At 38.0% G+C, this 22,030-nt stretch overlaps 1 protein-coding gene across 12 annotated transcripts in view; it reads left to right on the forward strand.

Annotated features, from left to right (window-relative positions):
- DAG1 (dystroglycan 1) overlaps positions 1-21,459 on the forward strand; it is an 88,331-nt gene extending 66,872 nt beyond the window's left edge. For 10 of the 12 annotated variants that reach the window (XM_081320780.1, XM_081320785.1, XM_081320779.1 and 7 more), the window contains one exon: positions 16,667-21,459. In XM_081320780.1, the coding sequence (XP_081176906.1) occupies positions 16,667-19,048 (2,382 nt within the window). In that variant the 3' untranslated portion in view covers positions 19,049-21,459. Of the gene's footprint in view, positions 1-14,726; positions 14,779-15,467; positions 15,573-16,666 lie in introns of those variants that run through there. The other 2 variants (XM_081320777.1, XM_081320778.1) reach the window with 2 other exon arrangements.
- The last annotated feature ends 571 nt before the right edge of the window (positions 21,460-22,030 follow it).

The raw sequence follows: 22,030 nt of genomic DNA on the forward strand, positions 1-22,030 counted from the left end.
TAAATAAATTGCTGGCCAAAATGTGCCAGAACTGTCCTCTTTGTTAGCAGGGAATGCTGTGTGGAGCACAATTATAGCTATGGCTGTTGTTCTAATCTACATGTTTGTGAATAAAAAAAAAACATTACATGAAAGTTTTGGTTGAACAAAGCCATAATGGGTGTTAGAGACAAATATCTGGTCTAATCTTGCGGAGTTGAGATGTACATACAGAGAAGTGAAGATAATGAAAGTGGGGGGAAAAGTATGGTTTGGTAACATCTAGGTTATTACGGGCCTATATAAATGTAAGAATCTATAAGTTGATGATTATACTATAATTGCATATTACTTTTCATTGAATGATATTAATGAAAGAATTGGACTTGAACTTTGTGAAAAATTTACACAACATTCTTAAGAGAAGTGAATTCCAGGATAAGAAATTATTCTGGATAAAATGAATTGATGGGTGGGAATGACTCAAGAAAGTAGAGAACAAGAGTTTGAGCCATTTGTAAATCCAAGAATGAAAGAGAACGGTGGTGGTCTGAAGAGTAACTATTCATTAGATCAATCATTAAAAACTGTTTTAATCATTAGGCTGCTCATACATACTCATGGAAAGGACATCTATAATAAATCTGGAAGCATAGCTAATTTGAATATGATAAAAGGCTAGGAGAATTAGTGAAGTATAAGAGGATAATTTTTTATAGGGGAAAATGGACATAGAAAAAAAGTTAAAGAAACTATAGAAAGACTGCAGGAAAAGAAAGTATAAATCTTGTATAGTTTAAAAGATAGATTAATCACCCAACAGTATGAATGGAAAGTAGAAGTAAGGAAGTACAAATGGAAACTACTTGGACAGAGTAAAAAAATAATATGTTAGAGTGTCACAAAAATGTGTGCTGATAGGAAGTATGAGAAAGGATCCCCGGTAGAATGATAGAGAGCTTCTGGATGAGAGAAAATGTGCATGAGAGAAAGATTGCTATAAAAATAAGCCATGAAGGAAAGTTTGTATATAGGGAAAAAAGAATTTCAAAAAAATAAAATGAAAGGGGTGAATGTCAATAGTTAGAATAAAGGTAGAAAAACCACAGAGCAATTTTGATAGAAATCAGTAGTTTTGAAAATTAGAGAAAAGGGCTAAATTATGAGCCCGAGCAGAATAAAGGAATTAAAATAAAATGATGAAATTATTTGAGATGAAAATGAAATTCCATTTCTATGGAATGATGTATGTTGAAGAGTAGAATTGAAGCAAACATGCTATAAATGTTAGCATGCTGGTAAAAATTACGATACAGAAATCTGGAATGCCATGAGAATATAAAACTGCAAGTGTAGATGGTGTAACCGGTGTAAAACATAGGCATGTTTGTTTCTATGTTTTGTTTAATGTGTGTTTGTATCTGACAGTTTGAAAATGCTGTTATTGTTCCATGCGCAAAGGGGAAAGGTAGCAAGAGTGAATGCAATTACTACAGGAGAATTATTTGTTTGGCAGAATTTTATTGAAAGTAGTGTAGAGTAGACATGGTAGAAACTAGAATGATTTGTAATTGTTAGGGAAATGTGTATGGTAAAAAGATGGCAGAAGAAAGATGATTGAGAATGAATGGGTGCTCATTGAATAGGAACTGACAATAAAAGTGAGTTGACACTTGTCACTTAGTCATATGAAGAAAATGAATGAGAATACAATTGAAAAACAAATGAAAGAGGAAGAGAAAAACCAAGAAAGATGTGAATGAATGGATGGAATCGATGAGGTCATCAAAAAGAGAGGGGTGAAAAGTTTAAACAACAAAATGTATAAACATTGAAATTTAGAACAGAATAGAGAGGTATAGTGAATTATATAGGAATCAACTACTTGTATATCCTTTTTTATCCATAGCTTTAATTTCCTTTGTTTACTATTCTTACTATTTTTCTGCACTTTGCATAGTGTTGCTTATTTCAAAAGGAAATAGCACTATAAGCATGTACTTATGGAAATTCTCAGTCATCCAGGGCATAGTTGTCCCAAAAGTGCTTTTTCAAAAGGCAATTAGACTGTTTTTTTGAGAAAGATGTTTCGCTTCTCATCCATGATGAAGCTTCTTAGATGAGAAAAGAAACCTCTTTTTCCTCAAAAATCAGTCCAGTTGCCTTTTGGAAAAGCATCTTTGAGAGGACTATAAACATGTATATAGTAACTATATTAAGCCTGTTTTAAGGTTTACATTACGATTATTGTGTTTTCCACTGAAAACAGTGGGAAAGATGTGAAATGAATGGAAGGCAGGCTCCTTAAAAAATTCAGGGGCCACATATATAAATCCACATGATTTGAAATAAGTTCAATCAGTTCAAGTTATTATAATTATATTATGAATTCTAATAACTTTTCCTGGCACGATTTATGGAATCATCAACTTTTGTAGAACATCTTAAAATATACTTATTTTTAATTATACGCAAATAATTCAAAATAAAAACAGGCTTTTTTCCATTTGAGGAGAGGAAATATTACCTGCAATGGCAGAGTTCAGAGATTTGTTTTTGCTAAATTCAGTGCTGCTTGCCTAGTAACTATTTCTTAGATCAGTGATGGCGAACCTTTTAGAGACTGAGTGCCCAAACTGCAACCCAAAACCCACTTATTTATTGCTGGGTGCCAGGTGGGTGTGGCCTACTGGGTGGGTGTGGCTGTGGTGGAAGATTGGGTGGGTGTGGCCAAGGTGGAAGTGGTCACCTCAATGTCGCTCGTGGGGAGAGACACCTGTGGGGGGCAGCTGGTTGAAGAGGGACAGTTGCCACCGAGGCATGGCGCGGGTGCTCACAGGGAGGGCTCTGAGTGTCACCTCTGGCACCCGTGTCATAGGTTCACCACCACTGTCTTAGATTGTTCAGGGCTTTGCATTTCAAAGTATATCCTTATGGTGATAACTCGTGCTGCAGTGACTATACAGTGATATTACTGCTTTATGTAATACTTTATTAGTTTTGTCATTGTTTAAACTTTTGCAGTCTCTCACATTTGTGGTGACCTTTATTAGGAAGCCACCTCCCTGAAACTCTGCTGTCTCTTGCACCAGCATATTTGAAATTAGTTGGAAATTTGATAATAGTAAGGCACCTCTGTTCTTCCAGATCAAATTTGCAAACTGCATCAACAGCAAAGCTAGCTTGCAAAATTTACAATAAACAGGCTTAACTGTTTTAGCTTTTGTCTAGAACAGAGGTCTCCAACCTTTTTGATTTGGAGGCCTGGAAAGGGAGGAAGGCACCGCTATGTGAGCACGTGCAAATGGCCCGTGCATGTGCGTGCGCAAAAATGAACTCTGTGCACACACGCACAGATGGGCTGCATATGAGCACACGCCAGCACATGCCACATGCCAGCACATGTACACAAATGGCCACACATGAGCACATGTGCACACACAAATGGCCACACCTGCAAACAGGGCTGTGTGGGCATGAGTGCAGCAAATGGGTTGGCGCTAGCGCTGCCGGGACGCTAGGGCAGCACTGGTACCGTTGGGACACTGGGGTAGGGCGCCGGTGGGATACTTGAAGCGGCACTAGCGCTGGTGGGATGCCCGGGGGCAGGGTAGCGCTAATGTCAGCGGGATGCTTGGGGCAGCGCTAGCACTGGTGGGATGCTCGGGGGCAGGGTGGCACTAATGCTGGCAGGATGCTCAGGACAGTGCTAGTGCCAGTGGGACGCTTGGGGTGGGGTGGTGCTAGCACCGATGGAATGCTTGGGACGGAGCTAGCGCAAGTGGGGGTGAAAACATGTGCGTGTGTACTGGCCATCTCTTCATGCAGCCCGATAGCTAAACAGCCGTGACCCACAGGTTGGGGACCCCAGTCTAGAAAACTTAAGGACCATCATAAACTGATGAACTGTCATTAAAAGGGACTATTCAATATTAATCCCCATTCTTTGTACTTCAGTATACAATTTGAGACTCAGCTTTTAAAAGAACAAGTAGCTATAAGCTTGTAATTTAAAATAGCTTACAGGCAGAATGTCATCCTTACAATTATTTTTTCCCCCCTTTCATATTTTCTGCTAGACTCATGAAGTATTGGGCATTTTCCTATAAGGAGAAATCTCTTAACCTCACACAGGCTTTTCCTGGTGTACCAACCATGTAATGATGGAACTGGTAGGGGACATGTGGATGAGTCTCAGTTTTTTATGGAAACAAAACCCCAATAACATTCAGTCTGCAGATACACTAAATAAAGTACCGTACTCAGTAATTATTGGTTTGTGATATTACACTTTCAGTATTTTCAAATCAGCTCTTCGGCAGGTAGGATTCAGTGTTTCTATATAATCAATGCCAGTCTAAATCAGTCAATAGCACTCATTAAATATTAAACATAAGATTAAACAATCAAATTGGCAAAGAAAAGAAGATGCATGTTCTGTTTGCTCAGGCTTTTTAAAGTTTGCCCCTGACGCCAAAGCCAGAGGGCAGAACTGGGTATATTTTGGGGAAAAAAGGAGTCTTACAAATGGGGTGTAACAGTCTAAAAGTTACCGGGTGTCTTTCTGCAATTGGCAAGAAATGTGATCTGTGATTGAGGCTGATAGCAGCTTTCGTGCAAGAGATAGCAGTGCTTCAGATAATTTCTTTGAATTGTTCTCAGAAATGGGAGCAAAATCCTTGTAAAGTCAAAAAGGTGAACACTTCAGCATCTTCCTTCCTTTTATGGGAAGGAAGATGCAGCCCTAATGACTGGTGATTAAGTAAGCCAAAATATTTATCCTGATTCTCTTCCAGGATGAGCAGTGTCAATGCTTTCCTTCATTTTTTTAAAAAAATAGCTTCAAAATATCTAAAGACTTAGGAGAGTTCAAAACTTCTAATGCTCAAATTTCTTATTTCACAACAACAAACAACTTGCTTGTGTTTAGAGTTTACTTTTTGAATTTTATAGTGAGGTTTAAAAGTGGACTATTAACGGTAGCAATCTGTATAGCAGCTTTCACCACCTTGACATCTTCCAGACATGGATGAATATGTATTTTTTTAAAAAAATATTTTTTTTAAAAAAAAAGGTGCTGGAACTCTCATCTTGGCAGGCAGGGGGGGAGCGGTGCTGCTGCAGTCACGGACATGAGTGGTGTTGGCGTCGGGCTGTCCCCCGGGGCTGGAGCTGGCGCGACTGGTGCAGTGGGAGCACCGGGGCCCGCTCTATATGGCGGGGCTGCGCGGTGCGGGTGGTAGAGGCGGTGCGGGCCAGGCGATGCAAGGCGACGGTGGCGCAGGTCCAGCACCGGGTTAGGCCACCAGCCTGGCTGACACGGGTGAGCACAAGGAAGGAGTGCACATGGACTCCTCAGAACCCACTTCCCACTCCTTGTTCTCTTTTACTTACCTAGTTGAGATGGTGTAGTTGGGCAGCAGGGAGGGATGCAAACTTCCTGCCAACTCACCTTCACTGCAGACAACTTGCCAGTGCAACGTTTGCTGGCCGGGTCTTTTGGCGTTCTCAGCAGCAATTCCTATTGGCTTTCGAGTAGCATAGCTTGTGGGAGGGAGGGAATAGCATAGCTTGTGCAAAAGCTTTTTGTGTATGTGTGTGTGTGTGTGCAAAAAAAAGGTGCCGGAACGCCATTCAGAGCGTTCAATGAGAAAAAAGCCCAGCTTTTATGTTTTAATCTTATGATTTTAAAAATATATTTTTTCTATTGTAAGTTGCCCCAAACCTCGCCATGTAGATTGCATACAAATATTATATAATCGGTAAATAATGGTAGAACATATGTTAAATATACATCAAATGATAATATGCTTCCCTACAAAGTCAATTCTTGCTCAATGACAGACCAAGGAGTTAACTCTGAAAGGCAAGAGGAAAATCTAGAAGACGTCTGTGCAACTTGTAGAAGGGAAAGGCCCACACTGATAAATTAAAAATCTTTGTGGTCTGCAAAGGAATGCTGGTGGGCTAATCAATGATTTAGTGACTAGAGGAGCATCTACAGTGTTGGAGCTCGTGGTCATGGTAAGCCATGGAGACACTAGGCAACATGACTTTTAGGGCAGTGGTGGTGATTTTATTACTTTTTTTTAAAAAAAAGTCTGTGCTCTGTCCAAGGGTGCTTGGCAGGCTGCATGTACAGGCCTGGTCTAGAATTTATTTTGGAGCATTCAACTATCTAGAGCAGGCATGTCAAACTCATTTTGTTTGAGGCAACTTCTTATAAAAGAATTGCCATTAATTTGTTTTAATAAAATAATGTAAATCAATTTTTCACTTGATTTCAAATTAAATGAATTATATTGGTTGACAATGAGATTTTTTTTTAGTACAATTGCCAAATGCAATAAACTGGTTTTAGGTTTATGTTACTGGAAGGAAAAAGCAATCCCTGCTGCGTTACTGATCCCAGAGAAGCATTTGCATGTATGCAGGTATCCTTAGGGTGCCATAGTTATGGATGAGAAATATTGGTTGCAAAGTTGGCATTTCTGAATGTAATACAGATATTTTCGACTTATTTTTGTTTCTCTGCATGTTTGATATTTTTAAACAGGCATATACTACTGACTAGTTTTCAATAGTACAAAATAGTACAAAAGATACTTTTTTTCTAGCATCAGCTAAATTAGACATATTACATTGAGAAAAATGTTTCTCATTTCTTTCCTGTTACCTTTATGAAATCATCATTGCAGAGATGTTAACATAGGAAATAGATTATTTTGTTATCTAATTTTACCTTCCAAAAGACAGAAGCAGATGAAAAATCTGAGGTTCTTTCCTGTTGGCTTTTTTGAATTAGCTGCTTTAGATTCTAAAAGTTTAGTTCCTAAAGAAGTAACCCTGTAAATAATTTTAATGTCCTCCTCTAGTGCAGGGGTAGGCAACCTTGGCTCTTTTATGACTCATGGAGTTCAACTCCCAGAATTCCTGAGCCATCCTGGCTCAGCTTGGAAACCTCTCCCTTTCCCCTCAGCATGGCTGGCTCAGGATTTCTGGGAGTTGAAGTCCACAAGTCATAAAAAAGAGCCAAGATTGCCTAGCCCTGCAATAGGCTTAGGAAAGCCAATAGAGGGAGCTGCTTCTTTTTTTCTTTTTTTTTCTTTTTTTGCAAAAAAAGGTGCCGGAACGCCATTCTGAGCGTTCAATGAGAAAAAAAGCCCTGAATATGTATATATCCCTTATATATCCCTTCCAACGAACATATTGAGTCCGGTAATAAGAGAGAAGTTGTAGCATAATAGTATACATATACTGTAGTTTGGGAAGGTTCCTCAGTATTATATAGTAATATTTAAGAATTTTACACGTTGCCTGGTTTTAGTGTTCTCCCATTGTTTGGCTTCTTTTTCTGCCCGTTTTTAGCTCTCTTAGTCAGCATCAGCTTTTACAATCACATAGAACTTTTTAATCTTAATACTAGAGAGGCCAACATCAAAGTATAAATACGCCCTTCAATTAGATGGTTAGTTTGCTGTGGAAGTTAAAGTGAAGTTTGAATCTTGGAACTTCTTTCAGATCCTGGTACTGTACATTTAATTGCCACATACATACTGTATATCTGGAAATAATCTGGGGTTTTTTTTTCTTCTAAAGAATGTACTAGATTTAATACATAGGTGTCTGGATGAGAGGCAAGTGATAAGAGGTACATCAGATTCTTTCCCTTACTAACTTGCATCATGCCATCATGAAGCATGTTTGTCACTTAGCATCATCTGGGTTAAGAACAAAAACCTATGGATTTAGAGCTTATATATGAAATAGTTATTAACTGTGTATGAGGCATCATAATACAGACTGACTTCTGAGTCAAAAGTGTCTTTGGCCTCTTTCTTTGCAAAATTTGACTGCATTTAAAAATTTGCAAAATTGTAAAGGAATATAAAGCATCTTCTAAAATTTTACATCTGAGATTTAACTTTGTTCATAATTGCTCTTCTACTCAGAGAAAGGACTGGAAAGCCACATTGCTGTTGGCACAGATAGTTGCATATATGCGTACTTGATAGCTAACATTCTTAGAGTAAGGCTGTACTATGCAAATCATCTTGAAAAGAACGCCATGATATACAATATGCTTGACTTTTGGTATGCCTTGTGGAGCTCTGTCACTGGTATCAGATGGAGGAGCAGTGATTAATTTCTGCCTTAAATCTTTAGAGAAATGCGGATATCTAAGTTAATTTACACAGCATAACAGAGGGAAGCTTGTTACATGGCAAGTTCCAGTACTTAAATCTAGGTTCACTGCTCTACGTTTCTCACATTCTACCTTCCAGGGCAATTTCCTCCCATTTCCTTCTGTGTGGAAAATAGAATTGAACAATTGAAGGGCACAAAGGAAAGCAGAGTAAATAGCAGGTAAAGTAGCAGATAGAGGACGTGGAATGGAATGCCTACATTCCACATAGAGCCCCCCAGTGCCACGGTACAGCGGTATGTAAGGATTGTAGAGTAGTGGTAAAAAGAAATGAGGGAGAAGAATTTGTCTCCCAGAAACCTTGTCGCTTTTACTGTTGTTAAAATGCTTTGGCTGTAATTTTTCCTACATTACAGGCAATGCCAATAAGAGCAGGTTTAAACATCTTGTAGTTTCAATCATCAGTACTGAGACAGAAAGAAAAATCATAGATCAGGAAGCGTGCACTCTCAAGACTAGCTTTGATTAGTGAACCATGGTTTACAGAGACCCAGTACCTGTATGCTTTGTTCAAAAATTGTTGAAACAAGACATAAGGGAAGGGGTTTTAATTAAGACATAAGGGGTTTTAATTAAGCTCAGGGATTAATTTAATCTTAGTTTTAATCATTTTTAATTGTATATGATGTATTTTAACTTTTAATTTTCCCCGTAAACCGCCCTGAGTCCTACGGGAATAGGGCGGTATATAAATTTAAATATAAATAAATAAATAAAAAGATAGGGCTACATCTTCCTTTCTACGCTACCTAAATTGGAATTGTAAATTTGTAGCACAGTACAGGTAGTCATCAACTTATGACCACAACTGAACCCAACATTTCTGTTGCTAATCAAGACAATTGTTAAGTGAGTTTTGCCCATTTTACGACCTTTCTTGCCACAATTGTTAAATGAACTACAGCAGTTGTTAAGTTAGTAACATAGCTGTTAAGTGAATCTGGCTTCCCCATTGACTGCTTGCAAAAGGTGATCACATGACTCGGGGACCTTGCAACCGTCATAAATATGAGCCAGTTGCCAAGTGTCTGAATTTTGATCGTGTGACCGTGGGGATGCCACAACAATCATATGTGTGAAAACAGTCAAAAGTCACTTTTTCGGTACTGTGGTAAGTCAAGGACTACCTGTATGACTTTTCCTGATCTTGTTGAGATACATAATATGAACTGACCCCAACTTTTCTTTCTACATTCTTTTTAAAGTTCCTGAAGAGAGGGTTAGAGTTGCATCTTTTCTGAGTACAGGGTGAAATCTATTTTTGGAAATGAGCATCACATTTGCTTTAACTTTTATTCTACAGCAGGAATGTCTAACTCGCAACGTCATGTGATGTCGCGCAACATATCAGGACTTTTTCCCCATTGCCGGCAATGGGGTGGACACAGTTTCAGCCTGATGCATCCGGCCCACAGGCCAGCAGTTTGACATGCCTGCTCTACAGTATGATCTTAAAGAAGCTGCTATCTTTTTGATGAAAGCTTTAAACAGTATACAAATAGCATCCCTGAACTTTTTTATAGGGCTATTGTAAAGATTTTTGGAATAATATTACGGAGGGGTTTTTTTAACTTTAAAGTCTATGTCTGTCTGCCTGCCCACCTGTCTCTATCAGCAGCAAATGCTTAGTATTTTGGGAAATATAATACAGTATTACACAATTTTTCAGTGTAGGAACTAACGTCCTCTCAAATACTGTAGCATAGCTGAAGTATTTTTAAGTTGGCAGAATGTGTACTCTTCACACTTCATCTTTCCCTTTCCCAAACTGCTGCCGAGTTTCAACTACTTCACTGAGCAAGAAGTAAAAGGGCATGGTTGAAGCGTTTCTATGATTACACACACACATGCGTGCGCGCGCACACACACACGCACACACACACGCACCAGTATTTGGAATAAACTATTTTTTGATAAGTATGCTTTAAAAAGTATTGGTTTTGAATTAATATTTTATATAGAATTGTAAGAGTTTAACAACAACAACAACTGGAACAGCTTCCATGCACAGAACTCTGGAAGATAGTATCTACCTGGCCCATGAGCTTACAGTGACTTTTCAGGAATATCAGGAGTGGTGGGAAGACAGAGAAAAGTGGTAGTGTACAAACATACCTCTATTGAATTTCAGACATTTTTAAAAAGTTCTTAAATACCTTCTTCCTTAAACTTTTATTTCTTTAAAACAGAACTATATTTTAGAGAACACAAATTTATTAAAATGTATGTTTAAAAATCATGCAGTACAGTTATTTAAGGGCCAGTTATTGAAGTATCTGAGAACTATTTGGGAAGAGGACTGCTGAGATATCTGACTTCAGATGTGAAAAATTATAAAAGCCAACCATTATAGTATTTATTATCCAAAGATTCTGAACTCCAGGATGTGCTGGCATGTATTCCCCAGGGTTGTCCATTGAACCCAGATGGTTCATCTTTTATTTCTGTCTCATGAGCTACCTCTGACCAGTCAGCAGTGTTTTTAATTCTCTAATTAGACATCTTTTATTTTGCTTGCTAAACTGCATGGGCAATTACTTTATTGGAGAAAAAAATGTACTATCTGGTAGCTAGTATGCCTTGCTTCTGGAAAATTCCAGATTGTTATTTCAGACTCGGCCTTTGAACGTAGAAATGAATCCTGCACTAAAATTTGTTTTCGAATACCCATACATAAAATTGTAGTCTTACCATTCAAATAATTTGCATGTATAAAGAAAGAACTAAATAAAAATTTGGCACTTGCAGAGTGTGGAAAATATGTAGCCATGTAGCCAAAGTGTTTGAATTATGCTCTGTCTTATATTTAAGGGTTCTACTAAAGTCAGATCGGTTACAGATCAGTTTGAACAAAACCAAACACTTAGGTGATATGTGTATTCAGTACATTCCTTTTCAGCACACCCAAAGCTATATTCTTCTGCTACTCTTAGATATAGTCGTCATGTTTGGAGAATATAGCAAGAATTAACTTGTTCTAGAATAGCAAGCATTAGATTGTTCTAAATTTTTGCCATGCTGTTGAGTAGCAAAATAAAGATAGGTTTCGTATTGTTAAATATGAACCTTCACTACAGAACACTAAAGATCTAAACGTGTTAAACTATTTTTAGAAGGATGGCGTTTTTATACAAAATTGAGGAATTTTCTTATTTCTATTAAAGCATTCACCTTAAAGGCACAGTTTTCCCAGACATAGGAATATGGATATTATACAAGTGTCTGTTTGCTATGAAACAGTACCATATATGTTTGGGGATCCCTTCATATTTTTCTTATTTAACTTTTCATGGTATGGTGGAACTTCCAGGATGATGTATTTGGGGAAAACTAAGTTGGCAATTCAGTGTGAAAACACTGGATCTGTGGGCATATTTGGATATTTTTTTGCTGCATTTTCTGGTATAATTAAAATGCACTTATTATTACATAGAACACTAATAAATTAGCATATTCAGTACTATCATAAAACACATGACTTTAGCCAAACCAAAATCTGTAAGAATGTTTTGTACGCAGACTTTAATATCCATATTTCCAACATTTACTGTGTCTCAAAGGATATTCATTTATTAACTATTTTTAACCTTAACCTTACTACTATTAAATAAAAGATGAACCTTTCATATGAGCTGAATTCTAACTAGATATAAGATTATGTATTATCAGGAATTGGATTTTTCCCCCCAAAGCAACACACTTTAAATTTCTACATTACAAATGATCATTGGCATGATAGAGGAGAAATTTTGTTTAGTAAACTCTTTTATGACATTCATTAAACAGTCCATATGGTGCACAATGAGTTTCTTCATAGACTACTAGAATTAGTACCTTTCTTCTTGAATTAAGAATTTGGGGTCCATTTTAGTTACATGACATGATATATTGCAAACAATTTGTATCAATCTGCTTTAATGTTAATAGTGAGGTAATGAGATGCCAAATAGTCTAATTGCTAAATATCACATTTTTCCAATTTGCAGATATGAGGGTGTTTTTTTTAAAAAAAATATATAAATTGAACTCAACTTTTGGACATTTGAATGAAAAGTAATGCCTCCCATGTTGTAACTCCCCAACAGATGGCAGTACTGATATTCTTTAGCATCTGTTCCTTCAGTTCATAGGAAGTTGCTATGAGAAAAGGTTGTGTTGTTCTTCATGAAATGGAACCTGCAATAATATCGCTGAGCTTTAAGCAATCCAGTATAGTGTATATTATACAGCTCTAGAATTGCCTGAAGACTTCCATTTAAGAATTCATCTTTAGATTCACCAACATGAAAATCTGGTTAGTAGAGGCATTTGCCATAACAATGGGAGTTGGGACCTGAATTTCTGTTGCTAAGTGGTTGTAAAGTGTGCCATATGACCACATCACTTAGTGACAGCAGTCCTGGCAGTCCCCATTGGCATCATAGGATTGTGACTTGGAATTTCCTGTTGACATTCAACAAGCAAAGTCAGTAGGAATCCATTAGAAAGTTGCAGGTCTAGGCAGTTCAGCAGGTCGGCAGGCCAGTGAGCGTTGTAGAATGTGGCGTGGTCAGGCAGAGGTACTTCAGAGGTATAAGAGAGTGGCTGTGGCTGTCATGTTGGGGGTGCTGCAGTCTGGCGCATGCATGTGTGCTACCAAGTGTGGGCAGATGGGTGCGGCAGGTGTGTGCCTGCTACAGAGTGAGATTGCTGGAAGATGACTATGGGAAATTTGGCAGCTCTGTCTGTTGGTAACACTGACAGTATATCTAGCAAGAAGATAAACAGTAGCCAGTTAAATACACTGTATATATTGAAGGTAACTATGTATTAGTGAAGAATTGATTATAGAATTATGACAAGATTTCAGAGGAAAGCTATTCCTCCAGTCTTTCAATTATACAGTAATTCATTTCATTGTGGAGTGTTTCTAAAGAATCTTAAACTTCTAAAGGGCAACCCAGAGACATGTCTAGTGAAATCAGTGGAACAATAAGCTGAATCCATTATGCTAATCATACATTTACGCACATCTTATTTTACTACAGTTTATAAATGTTTATAAAAATAGCTGTTTTGTTTATAATGCTCTGAACAATTAAATAAAAGTTAATCAAATTACCTGCAGAATAAATGAGGCAGCCAGACATTTTCTCTTTCTACAAAGAAATAATATATATAAACATAATTTTATTTTCTTCCTTGAATTGTGCATTTGAAGGTTTTTTAAAATAATCTTATGTAGTCCAATATTTCAGGGATTCTAATTCTCAATAGCATGAGTTAAACTTTTCATTTAGAGTTATAAGAGTTGGAAAGAGCCATTTAAGCCATTTCTGTTTGGAGAAAATGGAAAAGTGAAATTGAAGAGAAAAAAAAACTAGGTGAAGTAAACTCTCATTAGAGTTTTCTGAATATTGAAGTGCTATTTTTGCTTATGTTATGCTCTTTCATTCCTAAATTAAGCTGGAGGATATTGGGTAGGCAATCATTTTAGTCCTGGTACTCTTAGAATTAATCCATTTCATATTCACTTGATAAAATTACTTCTAGGAAAGGCTAGGAAAAAATATGCAGACCTTAAATGTAAATGATGGTGACTGCAGTACTTTAAAATTTGTATAGCTATTTTGGTTAAGCTCTCCAAAGAAAGAAAATAAAGTGTCTGAATTATTTAAAAAAAGAATACATAACAAGTGCTTAAAATATAAATGAAAAAATACAACAGAAAAAAATATAGAATATGTAGTAACATATTCTTTTTTTAAAAAAAAGGTTGCTATATTTTGTATAAATGAGCCCCATATTTTATTATACTTATCCATACAAAACCTATATTATAGGCAATCCGCTCATAAGTAGCAAGTGTCATCAAGTCTTTAATCCATTGAGTAAATAGGCCATACATTCATCTTTCCAATTAGCTATAGTAAAGGGATAGAGAATCCCTTAGTAGTTCACTACTTTCTCTTAGTAAGTATAGGACATTGTAAAAGCATACGTTTTAAAGAAGCATTGTCTTTATTACATCTCCAACAAAATGGTGTCCTGGACAATCCATTTTTATCCCAAAGTAATGGAGTCCAATAAATTCTAAATATTATCCTTTGTTGTATATTTCATAACTGAAGATCCAATGATATTCTTGCTATAGAACGTAAGCCACTCATTGTCTAGGCAATATAGGAACCTCTAATTCTTTATTCCACTCAGCCCTTAACATCTGCACATCATAGATAACAAATAGCAGTAAAAAACTATTATAGATACTCCTCGGCTTATGACTGATCACTCCTTAAAAGAACAATGTGTATTTTTCTGTTTTGTTTCTTTTGTTTTTTGGTTTTCTGTTGTTATTTTAAAAGCAACAAAGTCTGAATTATTTCTTCTGGAATTATAAAATTTGTCTACAACTAATTTGGATCAGCAAAATTACTGATATTTTAAAATAGACCCAACTCTGTTTTATCCCTTCAAATGCGTGATTCAGGCATTCCTTTATAATACATAGCACACACATAATACATTTCTTTTGTGCTGGAATTTTGTGTTTCCTATTCAGGTTGCCCTGGAGAAAATGGCTGGATATGCTAGATGGTGGCAGTGCCAAAAATGTATGTGTGTATTTTTATACATATATTACAATGTATATAGCTACCCATCTCATTCACAATTTCTCAGGCAGCAAACAAGAGTTAAAGCCAAAGCAAAATCACAACAGCCAAAGACAAATAAAACACAAAAATTCTATGATCTAAAAGTATTCCACTTCTAATCATAGGATTAGGATTAAATAAACCCAACAATTAACCTCCCAGCCCTAAAGTCTGAGGGAACATAGATATCTACAAGAAAAGTTAAAACATTCCTTGAAAAGGCCCATTTGGTCCCTTTAGTAGTTGAGCAGTTTCAATGCTTTAGTTGTACTGCCATTTTTAAAATTGTTTTTGTCTCCTTGACAAAGACAGCAGAGGCTTTTGTATATTATTATTGCTGCAAAACTGGGTAATTTTAAAAAGCTGAAAAATCACTTGGATTGTGGTGGGATAGAAATGGAATAAAAAATTCACTTGAAATATGAATGTTTTGGTGCTTTTGAATACATGTGTAGATGGTGTTAAAAAATGAACCAATAAATAAACTGTCCTTCAGTTCTGTACAAGTTCTCAACCTTCTATGCCACACAGTTGTTGCTTAGGTCCTGTTCTATTACCACTTGTGTGTCCACATATTTTCAGTCAGTACAGATGAAAGGAAGGAAAGGAGTTCCTGTGGATTTTACTCTGCTAGTTGTTGCTGACTATAGGGGGTAGCGCCCATCTCCAATTCAAGACTGTGAGCCTGTGCCGTCCGAAGATGTTGGGGTGGTCATGATGTCATGGAGCGCTGTTTCTTCCCCACCGAAGTGGTACCTATTTATCTACTCACATTTGCATACTTTTGAACTGCTAGGTGGTCAAGAGCTAGGCAAAGACATACACTTACTCGAGTCTGCACCTACAAGCCCAGCATCTTAACTGTAGGACCATTGCACTGCCAGCCCAGATTCTTTCATTATTTATTACTTTTACAAGAGGACTCTTGCTGCAGAGTTAGAGCACTTTATTTTAAGAAACTGCCAAATCAAAAAGAATCTTATCCTTCAAGACGTAGCTTAATTATGTGGGATAGGAATGTATTAAACTCTATCGTTAACCCAGTCTCCCAAATAAGCCTATGAAAGCTTAAGACTAAGCATTTATATGATTTGTCCTAATCCTTTATGAAAGAAAACATTCCTTTTACTCTCAATTCATTTATTTCCAACTATACAAAAATTAATCCTTGGTAGAGGAATTTTACTCAATAAGCAATAAGCAGATACTTGTTTATAAGGAACAGTTTCTAACAGTTTTCAGTTATTTTGTGTATTCTTGGTTTGCTATAAAAAGTTGCATTCTTACAACTCAGCCATTCCCACTCAAATGGTAATAATTTTATTCATTCATTCATTCATTCAATTTCTAAAGCCACCTATCTCAGTCAATGACTCTAGGCTACTTACAGTTCAAAAAATATTACCAGTAAAAATACTAAAAAACCTATTAAAACAGTAAAATATGCTGAATAAACCACAAAAACATACAGTGGTCTGTTTACTAAGATGGATGAAGCCAGGAGATTCCCTGCTGAAAAACCAGAGTCAGAAGGCTTCAGTTTGGCAAAAAGAAACCAGAGATCCCAGCTCACAGATTAACAAACTAAAGAAGAATCTTCTATGTTTGATTAGCCTTTTTTTTTGGGGGGGGGGAAGAAAAATTAATTGACAGTAAGCCAGAAAATTTCATAGTTTTGGCACATGGGGAGAAACAAAATTTCAGTTTCCTGTAGCTTCTCAACAGCGTCCATATTTTGCTTGAGTACCTGCCTGTTAGGAGAATTTCTAAAATGTGTTTTGCGTTTTGTGTGTTGTTGCTTTCTAAAGAATAATGTTGCTGTCCTTTTTTTCCCCCGCTTTAATAGATTGCTGAAGCTGGAAAAGAATCCTTACCTTCTTGGTTGCACTGGGAAGCTGAGAGCAGAACCTTAGAAGGCCTCCCCCTTGAAACAGATAAAGGCATTCATTATATCTCAGTGACTGCAGTGCATCTGGTATCTAATGGAAGCTATGTGCCCCAAACCACCAATGTCTTTTCAATCGAAGTTCATCCTGAAGATCATAATGAACCTCAGTCGGTACGGGTGGCTTTACAAGATGTAAACGAAGCATCACCATTTGTGTGTAGTGCTGAGGAACCAGTCACCATCTTGACTGTAATTTTGGATGCTGACTTAACAAAAATGACACCAAAGCAGAGGATTGAACTTTTGAATAGAATGAAAACCTTCTCAGAAGTGGAACTGTATAACATGAAATTGGTTCCTGTTGTAAATAATAGACTCTTTGATATGTCAGCCTTTATGGCTGGACCAGGGAATGCTAAGAAGGTGGTGGAAAATGGAGCCTTGCTATCATGGAAACTGGGTTGTTCTCTGAGCCAAAACAGTGTTCCCAATATAAGTAACGTTGAATCTCCAGCTAAGGAAGGAACAATGTCTGCTCATCTTGGTTACCCTGTAGTTGGTTGGCACATTGCAAACAAGAAACCTAATCTTCCAAAGAGAATAAGACGGCAGATTAATGCTACACCAACACCTGTGACTGCTGTTGGACCTCCAACAACTGCCCCCCAAGAACCTCCAAGTAGAATTGTTCCAACACCAACTTCTCCAGCCATTGCACCTCCTACTGAAACAACAGCTCCTCCAGTAAGACAGCCTGTACCATTGCCTAAAAAACCCACAGTTACTATTAGAACAAGAGGTGCTATTATTCAGACACCCACCCTTACCCCAGCTCAGCCAACCAGAACAGTAGAAGTACCTACTATTACTTCTGGCCAGATTCGACCAACACTGCCTGGCCAGGCAGAAGCTACTGCTGTTGTTACGCCTCCCACAACAAAGAAACCCAAAGGAACAACTCCAAGAGTATCAACACCCTCAACAACTGATACAGGAACAACACGAAGACCAAGACCTTCAAAAACTCCTCGACCTCCAAAGCCTCCTCGGACTACGAAACCAAGCATGGTTGAAAAAACAGTTTCATCACCAACCCGTGTTCGCACTACTGCAGTTGGAATTCCCCGTGTGCCCAATGATCCACCAGAGTTGAAAAACCATATTGACAGGGTAGATGCGTGGGTTGGCACATACTTTGAGCTCAAAATACCTTCCGACACTTTCTATGACAAAGAAGATACTACCACTGATAAACTACAACTGACTATGAAACTTGAAAATGAGAAAGCATTGGAGGAAAACTCCTGGGTGCAGTTCAATAGCACTAGTCAATTAATGTACGGATTACCTAATCACACCCACGAAGGCAGACATGAGTTTTTTATGCACGCTACAGACAAAGGTGGCCTTTCAGCTGTGGATGCTTTTGAAATATTTGTCCACACTCTTGAAGATGATGAGATACCTCCGGTTAAATTTAAGGCCAGATTTCATGGAGACCATAATATAGTAGCCAATGACATTCATAAAAAAATTATGTTGGTAAAGAAGTTGGCATTTGCTCTTGGTGATAGAAACAGTAGTACTATTACCATAGAGAATATTGGCAAAGGTTCTATTTTAGTTGAATGGACAAATAATACTCTGCCTTTGGATCCCTGCCCCAAAGAAAAGATTGTCGTCATGAGTAGAAAAATTTCTGATGATTCTGGAGTTCCAAGCACAGTTTTTTCAAATACCCTAGAACCAGAATTTAAGCCCATCAATATTTCTGTGGTTGGTGCTGGTAGCTGCAAACACATTCAGTTTATTCCTGTGTCTAAAGATGGGTTCCCTACAACAGTACGTCCCACGGAGGTTGTTCCACGAGATCCGGAAAAGACGAGTGAAGATGATGTTTATCTGCACACCGTAATTCCTGCAGTAGTGGTGGCAGCCATTTTGCTTATAGCTGGCATTATTGCTATGATTTGTTACCGCAAAAAGAGAAAAGGCAAACTCACTATAGAAGACCAGGCCACCTTTATCAAGAAAGGAGTACCAATAATCTTTGCAGATGAGCTGGATGACTCCAAGCCTCCCCCTTCCTCTAGCATGCCATTGATTCTGCAGGAAGAAAAAGCTCCTCTCCCTCCCCCTGAGTATCCAAATCAAAATATGCCAGAAACCACTCCGCTGAACCAAGATGTCATAGGAGAATATACACCCTTGCGGGATGAAGACCCTAATGCGCCTCCCTATCAGCCTCCCCCTCCTTTCACAACACCCATGGAGGGTAAAGGTTCCCGCCCAAAGAACATGACCCCCTACAGGTCTCCACCTCCCTATGTCCCTCCTTAATGAACCAGAGACACCTTCGGAGATGGAGCCTTTAGTTCCACACCGGTGTTATCTCTAGGGATCAGTGGCCTGCAAATCTGTTGCCAATTAGAAAACCAACATTCAGAATCTCAAACATTGCCTGATCCCAGCAGGCCCTCTCCGAGTGCATTTGCAAAACCAGAGTGCTTGTGGAACTTTTGGGACACTGATTTTATTTTTGCCTAACAGCTTATGTTTTGTTTATTCATAGAAAGAAAGAAAGAAACCTTCTCGGCTCAAAATATTTCTGTCAGCAGACGTCTCAAAGCATTTTGTGCAAAGGGAGACTGGACATGCAGGCAGCACTAGGGGTGGCACACTGGGTTGGTCTCTGCTGTTTGCCTTTAAAACTAACTGTACTGTCTTTTCTATTCACGTGTGTCTAGCTGCAGGGCATAACATGAAACATAGCCTAAGAGTTAAATTCAGAGGACTTTATGAAATCAATATTAAGTTTTTACACTTAATTACTGTTACCGAAACGTATCTGTATAGATTTGGGAAAGGAGGGAAGTGCTTTACTATAAGCTCAAAGGGTGTTTCCAATGCCAATCAGGCTGAGGAATCATCTTTTTTTATCAAAGGAATCCTATTTTTTCACATATTATACAATTCAGTCATCACCTGGGGTCCTTTCTGCAAACTGTAGCGCTCTCGTTTCTCTAGCCTGCTGTTGCTTGACAGATGGCACAAATATTTTTAACAATGGAGTTTGAAGTATCTTTGCCATTATCAAAAAGCAGAATTATGGAGCAATGTTGCTGCCTTTTGGAAAGTGGAGGCCCAACAGTGGTATCTGTAGACTGCAAAGGGTCATGGTGCTGCACTGACATTTTTCCATCTGGAAGGTATACTTTGGCTTTTGAAACACTCTTGAGGTATTTTGGTGAAGATGCAATATTTTTACAGAGTGTAATGAGGTTTCCTTATATGAACTCCTTCTGGGCCCACAGTATTGGAAGAGCCCCTTGTCCCCTCCACCGTTCTGGTTGTCTCAGTTCACTCCCTCGCTGTTTTCTATTGCATACAGATGCAGTAGAACCAGTCTGACGTATGGCAAAAGTAACAACAGATGCCAGAAGCAGTTCTTAGTGAACATCAATGAACTCTCAGCTCTTAATTTTTTTACTAAATTTTTGATACAGCGTCAAATTTTATTAATTATAAAAAAATAATAGTGGTAATGCTGCCAGCAGTTTGTATGAGCTTAGCTTCTTAGTATCAATTCACTGGGTCTGATGCTATGCTCATGTTGCTTTTTTTTCTCCTTTTTTTTTGTTTAGTCTTTCATAGTAATTGTTTTAAATATTAGAGCCACGTCTCGGTTTCTTGCCTTTTTAAAAAAAGAACTGAACTTCCTTCTGGGAAGTTGGAGCTACTCTCAGAGTGGTTCCCAGCTTTTTTTTTTTTTTAGACAAAATCATTTTACGCATGGATTTTTTTTTCTTGTCCTTTGAGACTATTTTGGGTACACTAGAGGGAGGAGAAACCTTTTGCAATAATGAGTCCATCCCCTGGCTGGGGGTTGGGCAGCCTCCGGCTGACTTTGCACACAAAGCAAACACTTCTAAGCCATATTGACTGTTTTGCAAAGTATTTTTGTGTGCTGACATGGCCAGTTAACATGCTAGTGGATAAATGGCTAAGATGACCTTCACCCCTGAACTTGTTCCAGTGGCATTTTTCATCAAACCACTTTTAAAATATGCGAACAGAATTTAAAACCAGAAAACAAATGTTAATTTTGCTCTTCCCCCATAGACCTGTGCCCCCACTCTGAGAGGGCTAGAAGGATATGTGTTGAAGTGAGGGCGACAGTACAGATTTGCCCTAAAAAGTCTCTTTATGCCCCCCAATCCCTGATACTTGAATATTGTCCTGTGACTGCTGTAAAGTAAAGACAGGCTCAGGGACACTTCTCCTCACTCAAAAGAGGTCAAGGAAGATCGTTAAGTGGCATCAGGTAAGGCACAGTGCTTTTGGACAGATGCACTTTGGAAGTAAAGTTAATAAGCTACTCCTCTCCCTTCTTTGAGTTACCACTTTGTTGCCAATAGCCCTACTGGCTGGCCCACATTTCAAGATGTCCCCCACTTTATCAACACACACAGCCTCCTAAGCCTAAATGCTGCAAGCTTGAAGGGCCTTCCAAACAGTGCCGTTGTCCCTAGCAACTGATACCACTTTATTACTGGTCATGCGCACACGCAAACAATTTCAGGCCTGGGCCTACCTGTCACCATAGAAACTGGAGGCAAAGGGGCAGTGAACAGAATAATAACAATGGCATTCTCATCAGCTGGTTTCCCCTAAGCACCAGTGCTGTTTGTTTATGCCACTAGACACTGTAATGGTGGGAGAAAATCTTGTATTAAAAAGTGTTCACCAATCACTGATGTGTTTTTATGTCCTTATATAATTATTTTAAAATGTGTTTTCTGCATTATGTAAAGAAACATATCAACTAAATAAAACCAGTGTACTTTACTATAAACTCAGAAGTTATAAAGCTCTTCCATTGGATCCACAGGGTTCTCAGCACACAATAGTTTCATAACTTGAAAAAACATCCGATAGAGGTGTTGCATAAAATTCAGCAGAATGATCCCGGGTTGTTTGAGCACTGTGTTGCACAGTGATGGCTGTGAGAAAATGTATTTATTCTTCAAGGAATTCCAGGTATTCTTAGTGTTGATTTCAAAAGCCTTCCCAAATGTGGGGCTGGTAGAGGCTGAGCTTCAGCCAACACACCTAGTTGCCATAGATAGATTGTCATTTATTGTCATTTTTTACTGTGGGCACAATGGCACACATTAAAAATGAACTTTAGTTGTTTGCTCTCAAAGTGTACACATACATAACACAACACATATTTAAACATACTATACAATATATATATATACATACATACACACACACAAATATATATATATATATTTGCAGCTGCATTAAATCTTCACC

The sequence above is a fragment of the Vipera berus genome (genome assembly GCF_964194415.1).
Source record: "Vipera berus genome assembly, chromosome: 2".
NCBI lineage: Eukaryota > Metazoa > Chordata > Lepidosauria > Squamata > Viperidae > Vipera > Vipera berus.